General features: G+C 39.2%; 1 protein-coding gene across 1 annotated transcript in view; it reads left to right on the plus strand.

Annotated features, from left to right (window-relative positions):
* The first annotated feature begins 1,366 nt into the window (after positions 1 to 1,366).
* ACADVL (acyl-CoA dehydrogenase very long chain) overlaps positions 1,367 to 12,681 on the plus strand; it is an 808,259-nt gene continuing 796,944 nt past the window's right edge. The window contains exon 1 of the mRNA XM_044076702.1: positions 1,367 to 1,559. Coding sequence (XP_043932637.1) covers positions 1,483 to 1,559 — 77 coding nt within the window. The 5' untranslated portion in view covers positions 1,367 to 1,482. The remainder of the gene's footprint in view (positions 1,560 to 12,681) is intronic.

Here is a 12,681-nt window from a genome sequence, read left to right on the forward strand (position 1 = left end):
GATAAAAACCTGCCCTTTGCCTCCCACCCTTCAGCATCTTCCAGCACCCCTGACAGCAGTCTATATTTACGGTTAACTCTGTAATTCTCCACCCCTTCCAAACGGAAGTAACGGTAAATACAGCCTGTCTGAGCACTTTGTCATGCTCTCTTCATTCTGAAACTCACGCAGCTGGCGTGACCATCTTATACTACGGTTTCCACCTGTCCCTCTTTACGCAGGACAGTTCTTAACTGGGCAGTTGTATCTTACGGGGAAAAATTGTAAATGTCCCAAGATTTTAAGACACAAAATATTAAATGTACCGTAATAGTAGTATAAAACATGTATTTACATCTGAAACACTTGTTGAATATTATATAAACAACATGAAAAACTCAGATTCTACAAGCGCGACTTTTTAAGTTGGCAAAAAAAGAAGTCAGCTTCTTTTATTGATTATAGGTATGGTGCGTCTTGCAAAATCTTACATTTAATTAAAAATATCCCAGTTTGGTTATTTGAAAAAGTGGCAACTCTACCGTGTTCTCAAAACAATTTAGGCAAATGGTTGAGGTGCGTTTCAGACAATTATGCCCGATCCTTCTCTCTTGTGTGGCAACCAACAGCTAATCATACCAGAAAAACTTGGAGCAGATATAACCTTTTGTTTTACCGATTATCGCTCCTACCCTTCCTAAAGCAGATCTTCATTTAATTCTCAATGTCAGATAGCCAGGGAATATTATGTAAAAAATAAAAATCAAACAGCATAGTTGTCAACCTTCCCTCTCCAAAATGAGGAACACTGCCTCTCATGATGGGGAACAAATGGACAAACGTGGAACATTTGCTAACAGCTCAGTAACAACTTCAACTAGGAAGTTCACACGACGGTTAAAATGTGCTACTTTATACTTATGAAAAGTTCTTTTGATGAATTAAAATGTTTCAGCACTACTTGCTATCCTAACTAATACTAACCATTTAGTATAGAATATTTATTGAATGTAAGGACTTTTTGGAGCTTTTCTCCCCGGGCCTCCGCTGAAAATGGATCTGTGTCCAGTCGGACTTTCCTGGTCAACAAATGTAAAATAAAATAAATAATAAATAAAATTGCCATAGATTTCTGTAAAAAAAAAATCTTAAGTCTGAATGTGTGACAGACTCTTTTAATGAGAAAGTTCCAGGAACTTTGACCTTTTCAGACTAAAAATGAAGAACATTCCTCCGAATGAAGTACACATGACAGTTATGCCCAACAGCAGTATTCCCTTAGCAAGCAAGGTCAATGGGAAATAAAGCAAACACGCGTGGACTACAAGTCCCAGAACTCACAGCCATTACGTAGTGCAGAAAAACGTCGTTATTTATCTCTTCCGGGACGCGAACATGACCTTTCCCTGTCTGTAACTGTCCGTTGCTGGAGGTTGTAGGTAATAGACTGTTAGTAGCTTTGTGATCTTCAGAAAGTTAAGAAACAGAAAAGGAAAACTGACGATGATGCAAAGTGTTCGTTGGACTCCAGCTGTTTGCCAGCGAGCTCTGCAGGTGGTGACACCTACCATAGCTTTAGGGTAAGTAAGAGATCAGTGGAGGTAGGTAGCTGTTTTGTTAACGCACAGTAAGTAAGTAATACGAGGTGCTTGTAGGGGCTAAAGAGGAAGGGTTTTATGATCAGAGTTGCGTTTTCTTCCCAGTGCATGCTGCTTTACAGAATCTGTAAGAAATTCTACATTAGTTAGTGATACGTTATTTACTGGTGACATTTATGAGTTTTACCAATTTGTTAGCCAGTAAAGTGGAGAAGCAGACCGCTGGACTGTCTTTGGTAGCTGAAAAAAAAATGCATTCAGAATGCTTGCAGTCACTTCACTTATTCTGTACGTTGGCTGGAGATGTTGATAAGCAGATTGAGTAGTGTTAAAGTAGGCGTTCAGGCAGCTTCTGTCCAGCAACTGTGATTACACAGTGCACTTTATTGCTTGTGCGTGCCATTTTCTTTTTTTTAAACAGTATGTGGAGCTTTAGTGACCAGATCATAGCTCTCAACCTTCCATCGAGGAACACTACTTCGCATAATGTGGAACAAATGGGCAAAATGTGAAGCACTTACTAACAACTTAACCTAAGAAGCTCATAGGAATGGTTAAAGTGTGATATTTTTACGTATGAAATAATTCTTTTAATGAAGTAATACAATTAATTTCTATTTACCATGGATATCCATAAAAAAATTAACACACTGCATGTGTGACAGACCCTTTAGTGGAACTTTGAGGATCATGACCTTTTTAAAAATCCCAAAAGAAGAACGTTCCTCATAATGAGGTGCACTTGAGAGGTATGGACCAGATATATGGTGCTGTATTATTTATAACTAAAGATCATGAAGATGAGGCAGATTAATGCGAATGACCAAGAGTAGCATTAGGAATTGTATTGTCTTATCTTTGTTTAAAAACTCTGAAGCTGTCATTCTAAGACTTCATACTGATTTCTGCCTTCCACTGAAAAGTGGTGGTGGTCATATTGTTTTAATGGAGAATGTTATGCATATGACAGTGGTCTGGTTTAGGTATTGCAGTTATGTTCGAAATGATGGTCTGTGTGGTGCAGTCTGTACATGTAAATATGAGCAAGAATACAGCTTGCAATGTGACAGGCGAGTATTGCCCTGGAGAAGGAAGAAGGAATCCTGGAGATTGGAGCAGAAAGGGGGATAAACATGCACTCTAGTTACAATTGTAAGGCATTTGGTAGTGTGTCAACTTTGAACCTGGTGTTTGCAAGCTCTTGCCCCAGATAGAAATTAAGATCATACATGTAGGAATTAAAAGGCGATAGTGTAGTGTACTGGCTCACCTTCAGTTCTGCGCAGGAGTGGGCGTGGCTCCGGTGATTGGCATGAAAAAATGCATATGAAATGAGGCATGATTGACATACAATTCATATTAGGCAGTGACGTCATGCATACAAATAATTAAAAAAAATCACATGCAGAGTTTTAGTGCAGTTTCATCTAAACAAGTTATCAAAAGTTCTTTACTCCCCAGTTAGAAATTAAAGCAATGTTTTTCATATGAGACAGTCACCCACAATCCTATGCAGTTGGGAAACTGTACATCCCACTACATACTGAACCTAAATGAAACCTGTATTGACAAAATGAATTTTTTCTGACCAAATCTGCATTATCACATGGCTATACAGCAGAACGTTAATATGTGCAGTAAGCTCTCGTTGTCCTTCCCCACCTAATAGAAAGACATCATGGCAGTCCTACTTAACCAGAATTAAAATCTTTCCCCACCGTCCCATAAAACTGATTTATGCCTGCAAGTTCCACATGCATCACTGAGCAGCTTACCAGCCACTACCTTCTAATTGTTCTAAATGTTTGTGTTACCAGCATAGTCTGCATAAACTAGAACATCGATGTCTACAAAAAGTGTGCCCTAACATATGCAAAGAAACAAAGCAGCACTTTCAGCAGTGTATTATGCTCGCAGTATGACCTTAACTAATGCACTCAAAAGTCAGTAGTTACTGTCCACGTATACAATTTAGCAATAATAAGGTTACAGTCAATAGGACCCAAACCAAGGTGATCCTAACATCCAGCTGTTCGTACTAAGCGAGATAATAAAGGTGTACTATAAATATACAGATCTAAATATGATTACAGGCATACTTCTAAAAAAAATTGTGGCATCGTACAGTTCGGAAACATAATAAATATTCATTCACACCAGATGAGTATTGAATACTTCCTAGTGACGTACCACAACGGGGGAGGGTTTTGGGCGATGCTTGCTACTGCGCATCTGGTGAGCCAGTAAACTATACTATCGCCAATTAAAATTCATCCCCAGTAAAACAGTCGGCCCACAGCGTAAACCACTGGTTGCCACAATCAGCTGCAAGCAGTGGTCAGAGAAGGCTCTAAGGTCAACAGAGACCAGGCTGAAGACCTGGAAGTTGATTGGAGAGAGTACAACAGTTCAAGGAATTACTCAGGGCCCTAGCATCCCAAGAAGGTGTGGAAATGGGTGGAGTTGAAGAAGAGTGGCACTGCCTCAAAACAGCATTTGTTAGGACTACAGAACAGATATGTGGCCATGCCAGGCATGGAAATAAGGTACATAAGGAAAGCTGGTGATGGAATGCAGAAGTCCAGGAAGTGATCAAAAAAAGGAGGAGTGCAGGAAAAAATGGGAGATAGAAAAGACTGACCAGGCTAGGAAGGAATACTGGTTGGGTAACAAAGAGGCTAAGAAAGGAGTTGCAGTAGCAAATCGGAGGCACTCTACTAACTTCTGGAAAGTGACTCAGTGGTGGTACAAAGAAACTATACGAGCTAGCAAGGCAAAGACAGAAAGGCACCCTTTATTAAGGATGGCAGCCCAGCCAGAAAATTCTATGTCATTGTAAATATTAATATAATCCATAGGCTTGTTTTACAAATGTAAAGAGAACTGTATGTCGTACTGAGCTTCAAAAATGTTACCACAGTGCACCCTGCTGTAAGAAAGCTGTTAAGTAAAGAATTTTACAACTGTGTTTTATCTCAGGCTCAGAGACAGGATCTCTGGGCTAGGAAATTCTTTCTGTTGTCTTAAGACATAGATAATTACTAGGTTTCACATGTAAAAGTGTCTTTTATTTCTGTGGTTTCCCGGCAGGTGCAGCTTACAAAGAAATGTCAATTTTGAGTTTCTGAAGGCTGGGAACTAAAGGAGAAGTGATAAAAATGATGTAATGTGAGATGTCAGCAGTACTGTATTATCAATTTAAGACTTTCTCTGAGAGAAGGATTGAGCATTTTGTATCTTGTCTTGAATCTAGTAAGAACATCCACTCACCAGCACTTGCTTGCTCTGTATGTAAGTACCATTTAGAACAATGATTTCTCTTAGAGTTAGATAGGAATTTAGACAGATTAGTCTAGCTGTTTTCTATATTAATGTTAGACTATCCTACAATATTGTATTAAAGTATTTCCTGTGATTTCTTAACTCTGTAATGTCATTGTGTTGAAGTAACAATTATTGTGTTGTGTTTTTTTATTATTAATTATTTTTTAAACCTTTCAACTGTGGCTGTTTTGTGTAGAGATAATTTAAGCTCTAGAGTACTTGCATGTATTTGGCGATACTGTACAAAGCCACTCCAGAATAGTCTTAGCCCTGGGTCATACTTACTGTTTGTATAAAAGTAATATTACACAGTGTAATTGGTCACCCTTTGGGAAGGGCCTTATTAGTAGCTGATAAGTAGTGGTTGGTGGCAGTGATTTCAACCTTATAGTCTGGGCAAGAAGGGGGCATAGCTGGAGAACCTGTGCCAGCCTTCCCCAGGAGTTTCTGTTTTTTTTGTATATAACTCAGATTTCAAAGTGTGTGTGTGTCAGCTACTTGGGCAAGGATGGGAAGCACTGGTTGGACTGAGAGGGTGCTGGAGGTTTTCGCTTTACCACTAGGCTGAGATCTGGACCCTATAGCTGTGCCAGTGGGGAGTCTTATTGGGGATCTGGAGAGAAAGGGATAAACCAGCCCCAGACTGACTGTGATCTCTGTGTGCTCTTAAGGGAAATTGTACTTTACTGTGTGTGTACTTATCCTCCCAATGTGGATGCCCCTCACTGACGTTAGTGGTGAGGACTGAGCCTCTTTGAGTACTGGCCAGTGCACAGGCGTCACACCCTTCATAAGGGATGCCAGCAACAACCTGCTCACCAGTCCACAGGACATCAAAGGCAGATGGAAGGAGTATTTCCAGCAGCTTCTGAATGAAAACAATCCCACAGAAGCTGTACTACCCCAGAAGCAGCCTATGATGGGAGAAGAAGAGGAGTTCCACCCCAGAAGAAGTAAGAATAGCACTAAGGAAAATGAAGTCAGGGAAAGCAGTAGGCTCACATGAGGTCATATCAGATATGATAAAGGTGATGGGTAAGACAGGGAAGAAATGGCTCCCGAGGGTACTCATAGCAATGTGGAGAGAGCGGCATATTCCAGATGACTGGAGAATAAGCATATTCGTACCAGTGTACAAGAACAAAGAGGACATCCACAACTGTGGGCAGTGCAGAGGCATCAGACTCCTATCACATTGCTTAAACGTTCTGGCGAGAGTGATTAATAAATGGATACGCAGAGTAGTAGAATGTAAGATTGGAGATGAGCAGTTCGTATTCAGATCAGGATGCAACACAACTGACCCGGTGTTTGCAGTGAGACAGATAGTTGAGAAGAAGCTAGAGATGAGTCCAACTGGGCATTCCTAGACTTGAGAAAGCATATGACAAGGTCCCAAGAAAGCTGATCTGGACAGTACAGCGGTGGTTCGAATACCCAGAAACATTGGTAGAATTGGTGCAGGCTATGTACAGGAACAAGAATTGGGGACAAAGCCAAAAAGTAATGAGGCAAAGGCCCCAATTTAGGGGTAGAATTTAAATATTGTTTTTCTGTAGTTTAAAAAAGTTGCTAGAATAACAGGTTTTGATGTAGCATACATTTACTGAAGGGTATGATATATTAAACTAAAGTCGTCACGTAAAATTAAAAAAAAATAAAACAGCCACCAAGGACTAAACATAGGTCTTCACTTTTTTAATGAAACGCAGAACCAAATAACTAAGTGCTTTCACCAGACATAGACCGCTGGCTTCCTCAGAGTCATTTGGTGTTCTAAAGAGAATATTTAAATATTCAAACAATCAACTAGTTAATTAGTTAATAGACCAACAAAAACCTTGTCAAAAATTGGTTAATTAAAAGCATCATTAGTCAATATAAATTTCCACCAGACTCATGTTGCTATAGTAACATTAAAGTGAAAATCAAATAAAAACAATAAAGCTTCTAACTTGGGACATCCTATGCTAAGAAGACAGAGTAACCAATATTGTAACACACATAAATTTTGTATTGTGAATAGGTAACCAAGTTAATATATTATTTAATAGTTAAACCATATTGCAACAAAAATCAATGCTATTCCTGCAACTAAGAAAAACACTATCTATTTTGTGTCACAAAATTAAATCTGATTTGCCTTTAGCTTTAAAATAGACATCAAGGAAACACCATCATTCAAGCCAGGTGGCTTCAAAGCATTTAGCCTAAGTTGCCAAGTTGTTTCCAAGGCACCAATTTTACTATTGGTGTCACACCCTCTTTCACTAGTAACAACTCTATCTATAACAAAAAATACAAACTTTTTAAATTTCTTACTTTTTTTGTGTGAGTAGAGTGTGTTATGTTCAGCACTTCTGTTGATACACCTCAAGTGCTCTGAAATCTTGTCCCGTAGTCTGCGAATGGTTTTACATACGTAAAAAACATCACATGAAATACAGGATGCAACATATACAATACTCCTAGTATTACGGTTGCATATCCCTGGACATGAAATAGTGTACTTGTAGTAGTTTACACACAGATATAAACTGTCATTAATATACCTACAACGTCTACACATGCCACATTTTTTCATGAGTGACATCCTTCTACCATTGGCCATAGCTTCCCCTTCAAGAATGCCTTTTAGGTTGTTCCCTCTACTGTAAACTGTCGATGGCTCTTGGCCCAAAATTTCCTTGTTGTTATCATTTAAACAGAATTTCCAACCATTCCTCAAGCATGCTACAAGTTCATGGGCCCTGTCATTGTATTTTAATACAAACAAAGCTCCACACTGGTGTGGTGGCTGAAGGGCGAGAAGTGAGTGCTAGCAGTCCCACTAACTCACAGATTGAACTATTTACACTCCATTCACCGATTAGCGGCGGGTTGGGCAATGGCAACGTAGCATCGACTTCCTATAGTAGTGCTGTAGCAAAGCAACAAAATCAAAGCAAAGGATTAACGCTAGTCATGGTAACAATGTTGTACAACGTGACCTTAAGTCCTAGTTTCAGAGCCTTGGAAACAACTTGGCAACTTAGGCTAAATGCCTTGAAGCCACCTGGCTTGAATGATGGTGTTTTCTTGATGCCTGTTTTAAAGCTAAAGGCAAATCAGATTTAATTTTGTGACACAAAATAGATAATGTTTTTCTTAGTTGCAGGAATAGCATTGATTTTTGTTGCAATATGGTTTAACTATTAAATAATATATTAGCTTGGTTATCTATTCACAATATAAAATTTGTGTGTTACAATATTGGTTACTCTGCCTTCTTAGTGTCCCAAGTTAGAAGCTTTATTGTTTTTATTTGATTTTCACTTTAATGTTACTATAGCAACACGAGTTTGGTGGAAATTTATATTGACTAATGATGATGTTTTTAATTGTTTGTATATTTAAATGTTCTCTTTAGAACACCAAATGACTCTGAGGAAGCCAGCGGTTTATGTCTGGTGAAAGCGCTTAGTTATTTGGTTCTGTGTTTCATTAAAAAAGTGAAGACCTACGTTTTAGTCCTTGGTGTCTGTTTTATTTTTTTTTTTTAATTTTACGTGTCTAGTGTAATTTTATGTGTCGAGTGTTTTATCCATTTGGATTAGTTTGTTATTAAACTGAAGTGTCTGATGTTCATAGTTCGGTACTAGGCTATCGGCCCTAGGGCCTATACAAGCCCAGCCAAAAAGATACCCTGGCTTTTGCCACCCAAGAAAATTATTTTCCTGTGCCACTATCGAGCAAAGTCACAGAAGTGATCCCCGGGGAGAATTTCCTATTTCCCATCCAATCATCAGATTTTTCTTGAAGAGTACTAATGAGGAGCTTTGTTTGATATAGATAGGTAGTTTATTCCAGAGTATGGGAAGTCTCTGGGACAGGAATCTATCCCTCCGGCATGTTCTGTTTGTTGTGGTGACAAGGTTTAGGTCCCAAGGTTACTTAGTGACTGTAATCCTCAACGGTTTGATAGAAACACATACATTTTATATGTAACTGTCCAAAATCAGAAACATTCTGCCTGTGAAATTGAGGATAGTTTTGAGGGCCATGACCCATTTATCCCTCTGTCTTCAGTCACTTGAACTGACCTACACGCATGCTACACATTGTGCAATAACATGGTTTGTCCTTCCACATTTACTAAATGATGGAAGTAACATTGGTTAAAACATGCACCCCTTTCTTCTCCTATTAATATTAGGAAGGTGTTGAAAAACACAGTTTTATATCCTTTTAAACAAGATAAATACTAAATATGCATTTGACTACTACTTGCAGTTGTTTGTTTATTTTACTGGGCATTTGACATTACTTCGAATAGTTGACCAAGCTTGTGTACTCTTTTTATGTACCACTTTAGTCTGGTGTTGTATCCACACTTTTGTAAAAAAGTAAGAAGTGCCTTGGCAGAGCTCTTCTATATCTTCAGGCTCTGAATTGATGTGATACTGAGGCCAAAGCCATCCATATCCACTGCACATTTAATAGCTAATGTCAAAAGAATTTTTACTGATGGTATGTGCAAAGACATAATTGCATGCTGCGCATGGTATTTTCTTCTACACAAACTTTTTATTTGGAATTAATATGAGGCACCTTTGTATCTTAGCTTAACTGCCTAAATACATGATTTTTGTTTGTCACATTCACTTACAGTGAACACGATGGTGGTGCTGCGGTAGCGTTGTCGCCTCACAGTAAGATGCTGTCCGGTTCGATTCTCAGCTAGAGCGTCTTTTGTGTGGAGACATGCGTGAATGGGCATACCTTCGTTGAAGGTTGTGTGTCAGGGCTGGTAACTCGGCACGTAAAAATCAACTACCAATCATTAACGGACCGGAGTTCCGCTGTGGCGACGCCTAACCGGGAAAAGCCGAAAGACACAAACAAACTTACAGTGAACACGAGTTGGTCCCTTATCCTCCTTCATTGCACGAGTAAATGAGTGGCTTTCAATAGCTTCTAAAGAAGCCAGCTTACTGTAATCACCATACAAATACCATGTTGTCATTGTTACCAGCCAGAATTAATCCAGCATTTCAGTATTTAGAGTCACTCCTTTAATGCTTGCTGATATGCTGAGTTCATCATTTCTTGGTTGGTTCTAGTGAGCTACTCTAACACCTTAGACACAGTGGCATCATTTCCATGTTTCCCACAGTAGTTAAATGAACTTGCAAAACTGTAGGTCAGCCATTCTAACGTCACCATGTTTTTATATGCTTTTCGCAGAAATATTTCTGATGAGAAGCTTCAGTTCTTGACGTTTTCAGTAAATGCTAGTCTGTAAACTGAAACAAAAAACTGCAAATGGCTTCCATCAAAATGCATTGTCTCCCTCACCAAGTCAGTTGTCACTGTTCACATTACAGAGAGACATTAGTTCTGAATGAGTGAAGGGCAGCACAGTGGCAAAGCATATAGCAGTGTCACCTCTCAACAAGAGGTTCACTGATTTGATTCTCAGCTGGAAGGCCTTCCTTCTGTGTGGAGTCCGCATGCCCTCCCTGTGTTTGTGTGGATTTTCTCTGGGTCCTCTGGTTTCTTCCCTCATTCCAAAGACATGCAGTAGATGGATTGGATACTCTAAATTGGCCATGGGGAGCATGTGCATGCAAATGTGTGGTATAGAAGAACAGCTGCGGCAGGGCTAGCCACTGGATGGTGTGAACAGTGGCTCAAGATGATTGTCAGTTTTGAAGTCGCACCCCAACCCATGTGTAAAAATGTGAAAACGAGTTGTAGAAGGATTAGCTCTGAATGACAGAGTCATAACATATTGAAGGGTATACAAAAAAGCTGCGAAACTTCACGTGAGTAAAAATGAAAAGTTCTTACATCTGTTTTCTAAATGCTGTTCTGTCTGTTTCATGCTTTCAACAGAATAGGTGAAACTCCTTTTCATGTGTAAACAGTCTGTGACAGATTAATTGCTACTGTCCTGAAGTAATGATGAATTTTAGTGGCTTGAATGAGCTACTTCATGCTACTTGTCTGTAGGTTCAGCCTCTTTTCTAAAACTGCTTTGATGGACTGATTTTACATCCACCAACGAACAGTTACCAGTGACTCACATGATGGAGACCACAGTTGCTTAATATCAACCAGACAGAACTGTGATAACAGTCTTGCAAGAATATTGCATTGTTAATTCCATCTACTAAGGGGAAAGTCTCTCTAAGTATACTACACACAACCCTGTGGATTTTTTTCAACTTCCAGTAGTTAGGTGAGAGCTTTGCATTTTCTCCCATCAAAGCATTGAAATGTTCAACTTGAATCCCATCTGTCAGGAAAATTCACCTAGTGATGCTTCCGTAAACACAGCTAGTCATAAATGAGTATTTTTCCCTAAAAAGAGAAATTTTGTTTAGATGCTCTGATTTTAGTTTTATATCACTGTGTTTTATTTATTTATTTATTTATTTCCAGTTTGATTACCGGGGAAGTCCACTGGACCCAAAGAGCCCATTTTCAGTGGAGGCCTGGGGAGAAAAGCTCCGTAGTACAGGTTACAGACTAGATAACAGTCAAGTAAAATAAAAAGTTACAAGCACAAATACATATCAAATTCAGTACAAAGCATGAACAGTTTTGCCCATAGCAAAACTATCCTATGGATTATAAAATACAGATTAATTTTAATGAAATTATTCACACAGTCCAGTCAAAGGCTGTTTACAATATATACATGATGCAAGCGATCATATGGGATTTAGCTGTGGAAACATATAGCAAGCTATACGGAGCTTAGGAACACAGGAGGATAACCTCCCAGGGGCTTTTACTTATAAGAGATCTAGGTAGGGAGAATGCAGTTACATTTCCATTTAGAAGAGAGGTAGGTGTGAAGCTGAGTTTTGAAGTTGTCTGTGTTTGACATTGTCCTTAGAGTGGACAGGAGAGAATTCCATTTTTTACCTAGGGAGAAGGAGAGGAGAAGTTGTCCAGCAGGACGTTTAGGTTTGTGGACAGTAATTAAATGTTGGAGTTCAGATCTGAAGAGTTCTATTTGGGGTATAAGGGAGAAGGATGTTTGTCAGTGTGGGGCATGTGGTTGGATTAAATATTAGCCTATGAGCTGTGGTAAGTTGGAGATGGTCCAGGTGATTTGTGAGTTCTAACCAATTTAGACATTGGAGGGGAATACAGTGATGGGTGCAAAGTTTGGCTTTGGTGGCAAATTTGGAAATTTTGTTATAACAGTTTTCGAGTTTGGAAGTGATGGTGGAGGATAGGTTGGTTAATAGAGGAGCACCATACAATAGACAGGGAAGGAGGTAAGTAGAGTCCAGAGTATGCCTAGTAGAGGAGGAGAGGAAGCGGTTGTTCCTGTATAGCATACCCAGCTTTTGGTGCGTTTTCTTTATATTTTGCTGAATATGGAGGATGTTGAACTTGAGGTGTTCATCTGGGTAAGAAAGGATGAATATTCTGTAAAGTGGAATGAGTTGTGCTAGATGCCAACCTGCATCCATCATACATTACTTCATATTTGGTTTGTCTGGAAGCTGAACGAATATAACTTGTTGTTGCCCTCGTTTGAATGGGCTTTGTGTTTGGTGAGGAGGCCTAATGCTGAGTGGCCGCTATGGATTTGTAGTGACACAATTGATGCTTTTTACACAGTTTCCTTATTGCACATGTGAAGAGCTACTATAAGAACTTGGCTCCAGGCTATTGAATTAAAAACTGTTGTGCTTTTCCAGACTTGTTTTTGGGCAGAAGAATCAGAGAAGGTGCAGTGTGTTTTGTACCTCCCTTGGATAAAACCATCAAAACATTA

Source organism: Protopterus annectens, chromosome 7.part0 (assembly GCF_019279795.1).
Source record: "Protopterus annectens isolate FY-2018-M chromosome 7.part0, PAN1.0, whole genome shotgun sequence".
Classification (NCBI taxonomy): Eukaryota; Metazoa; Chordata; order Ceratodontiformes; family Protopteridae; genus Protopterus; species Protopterus annectens.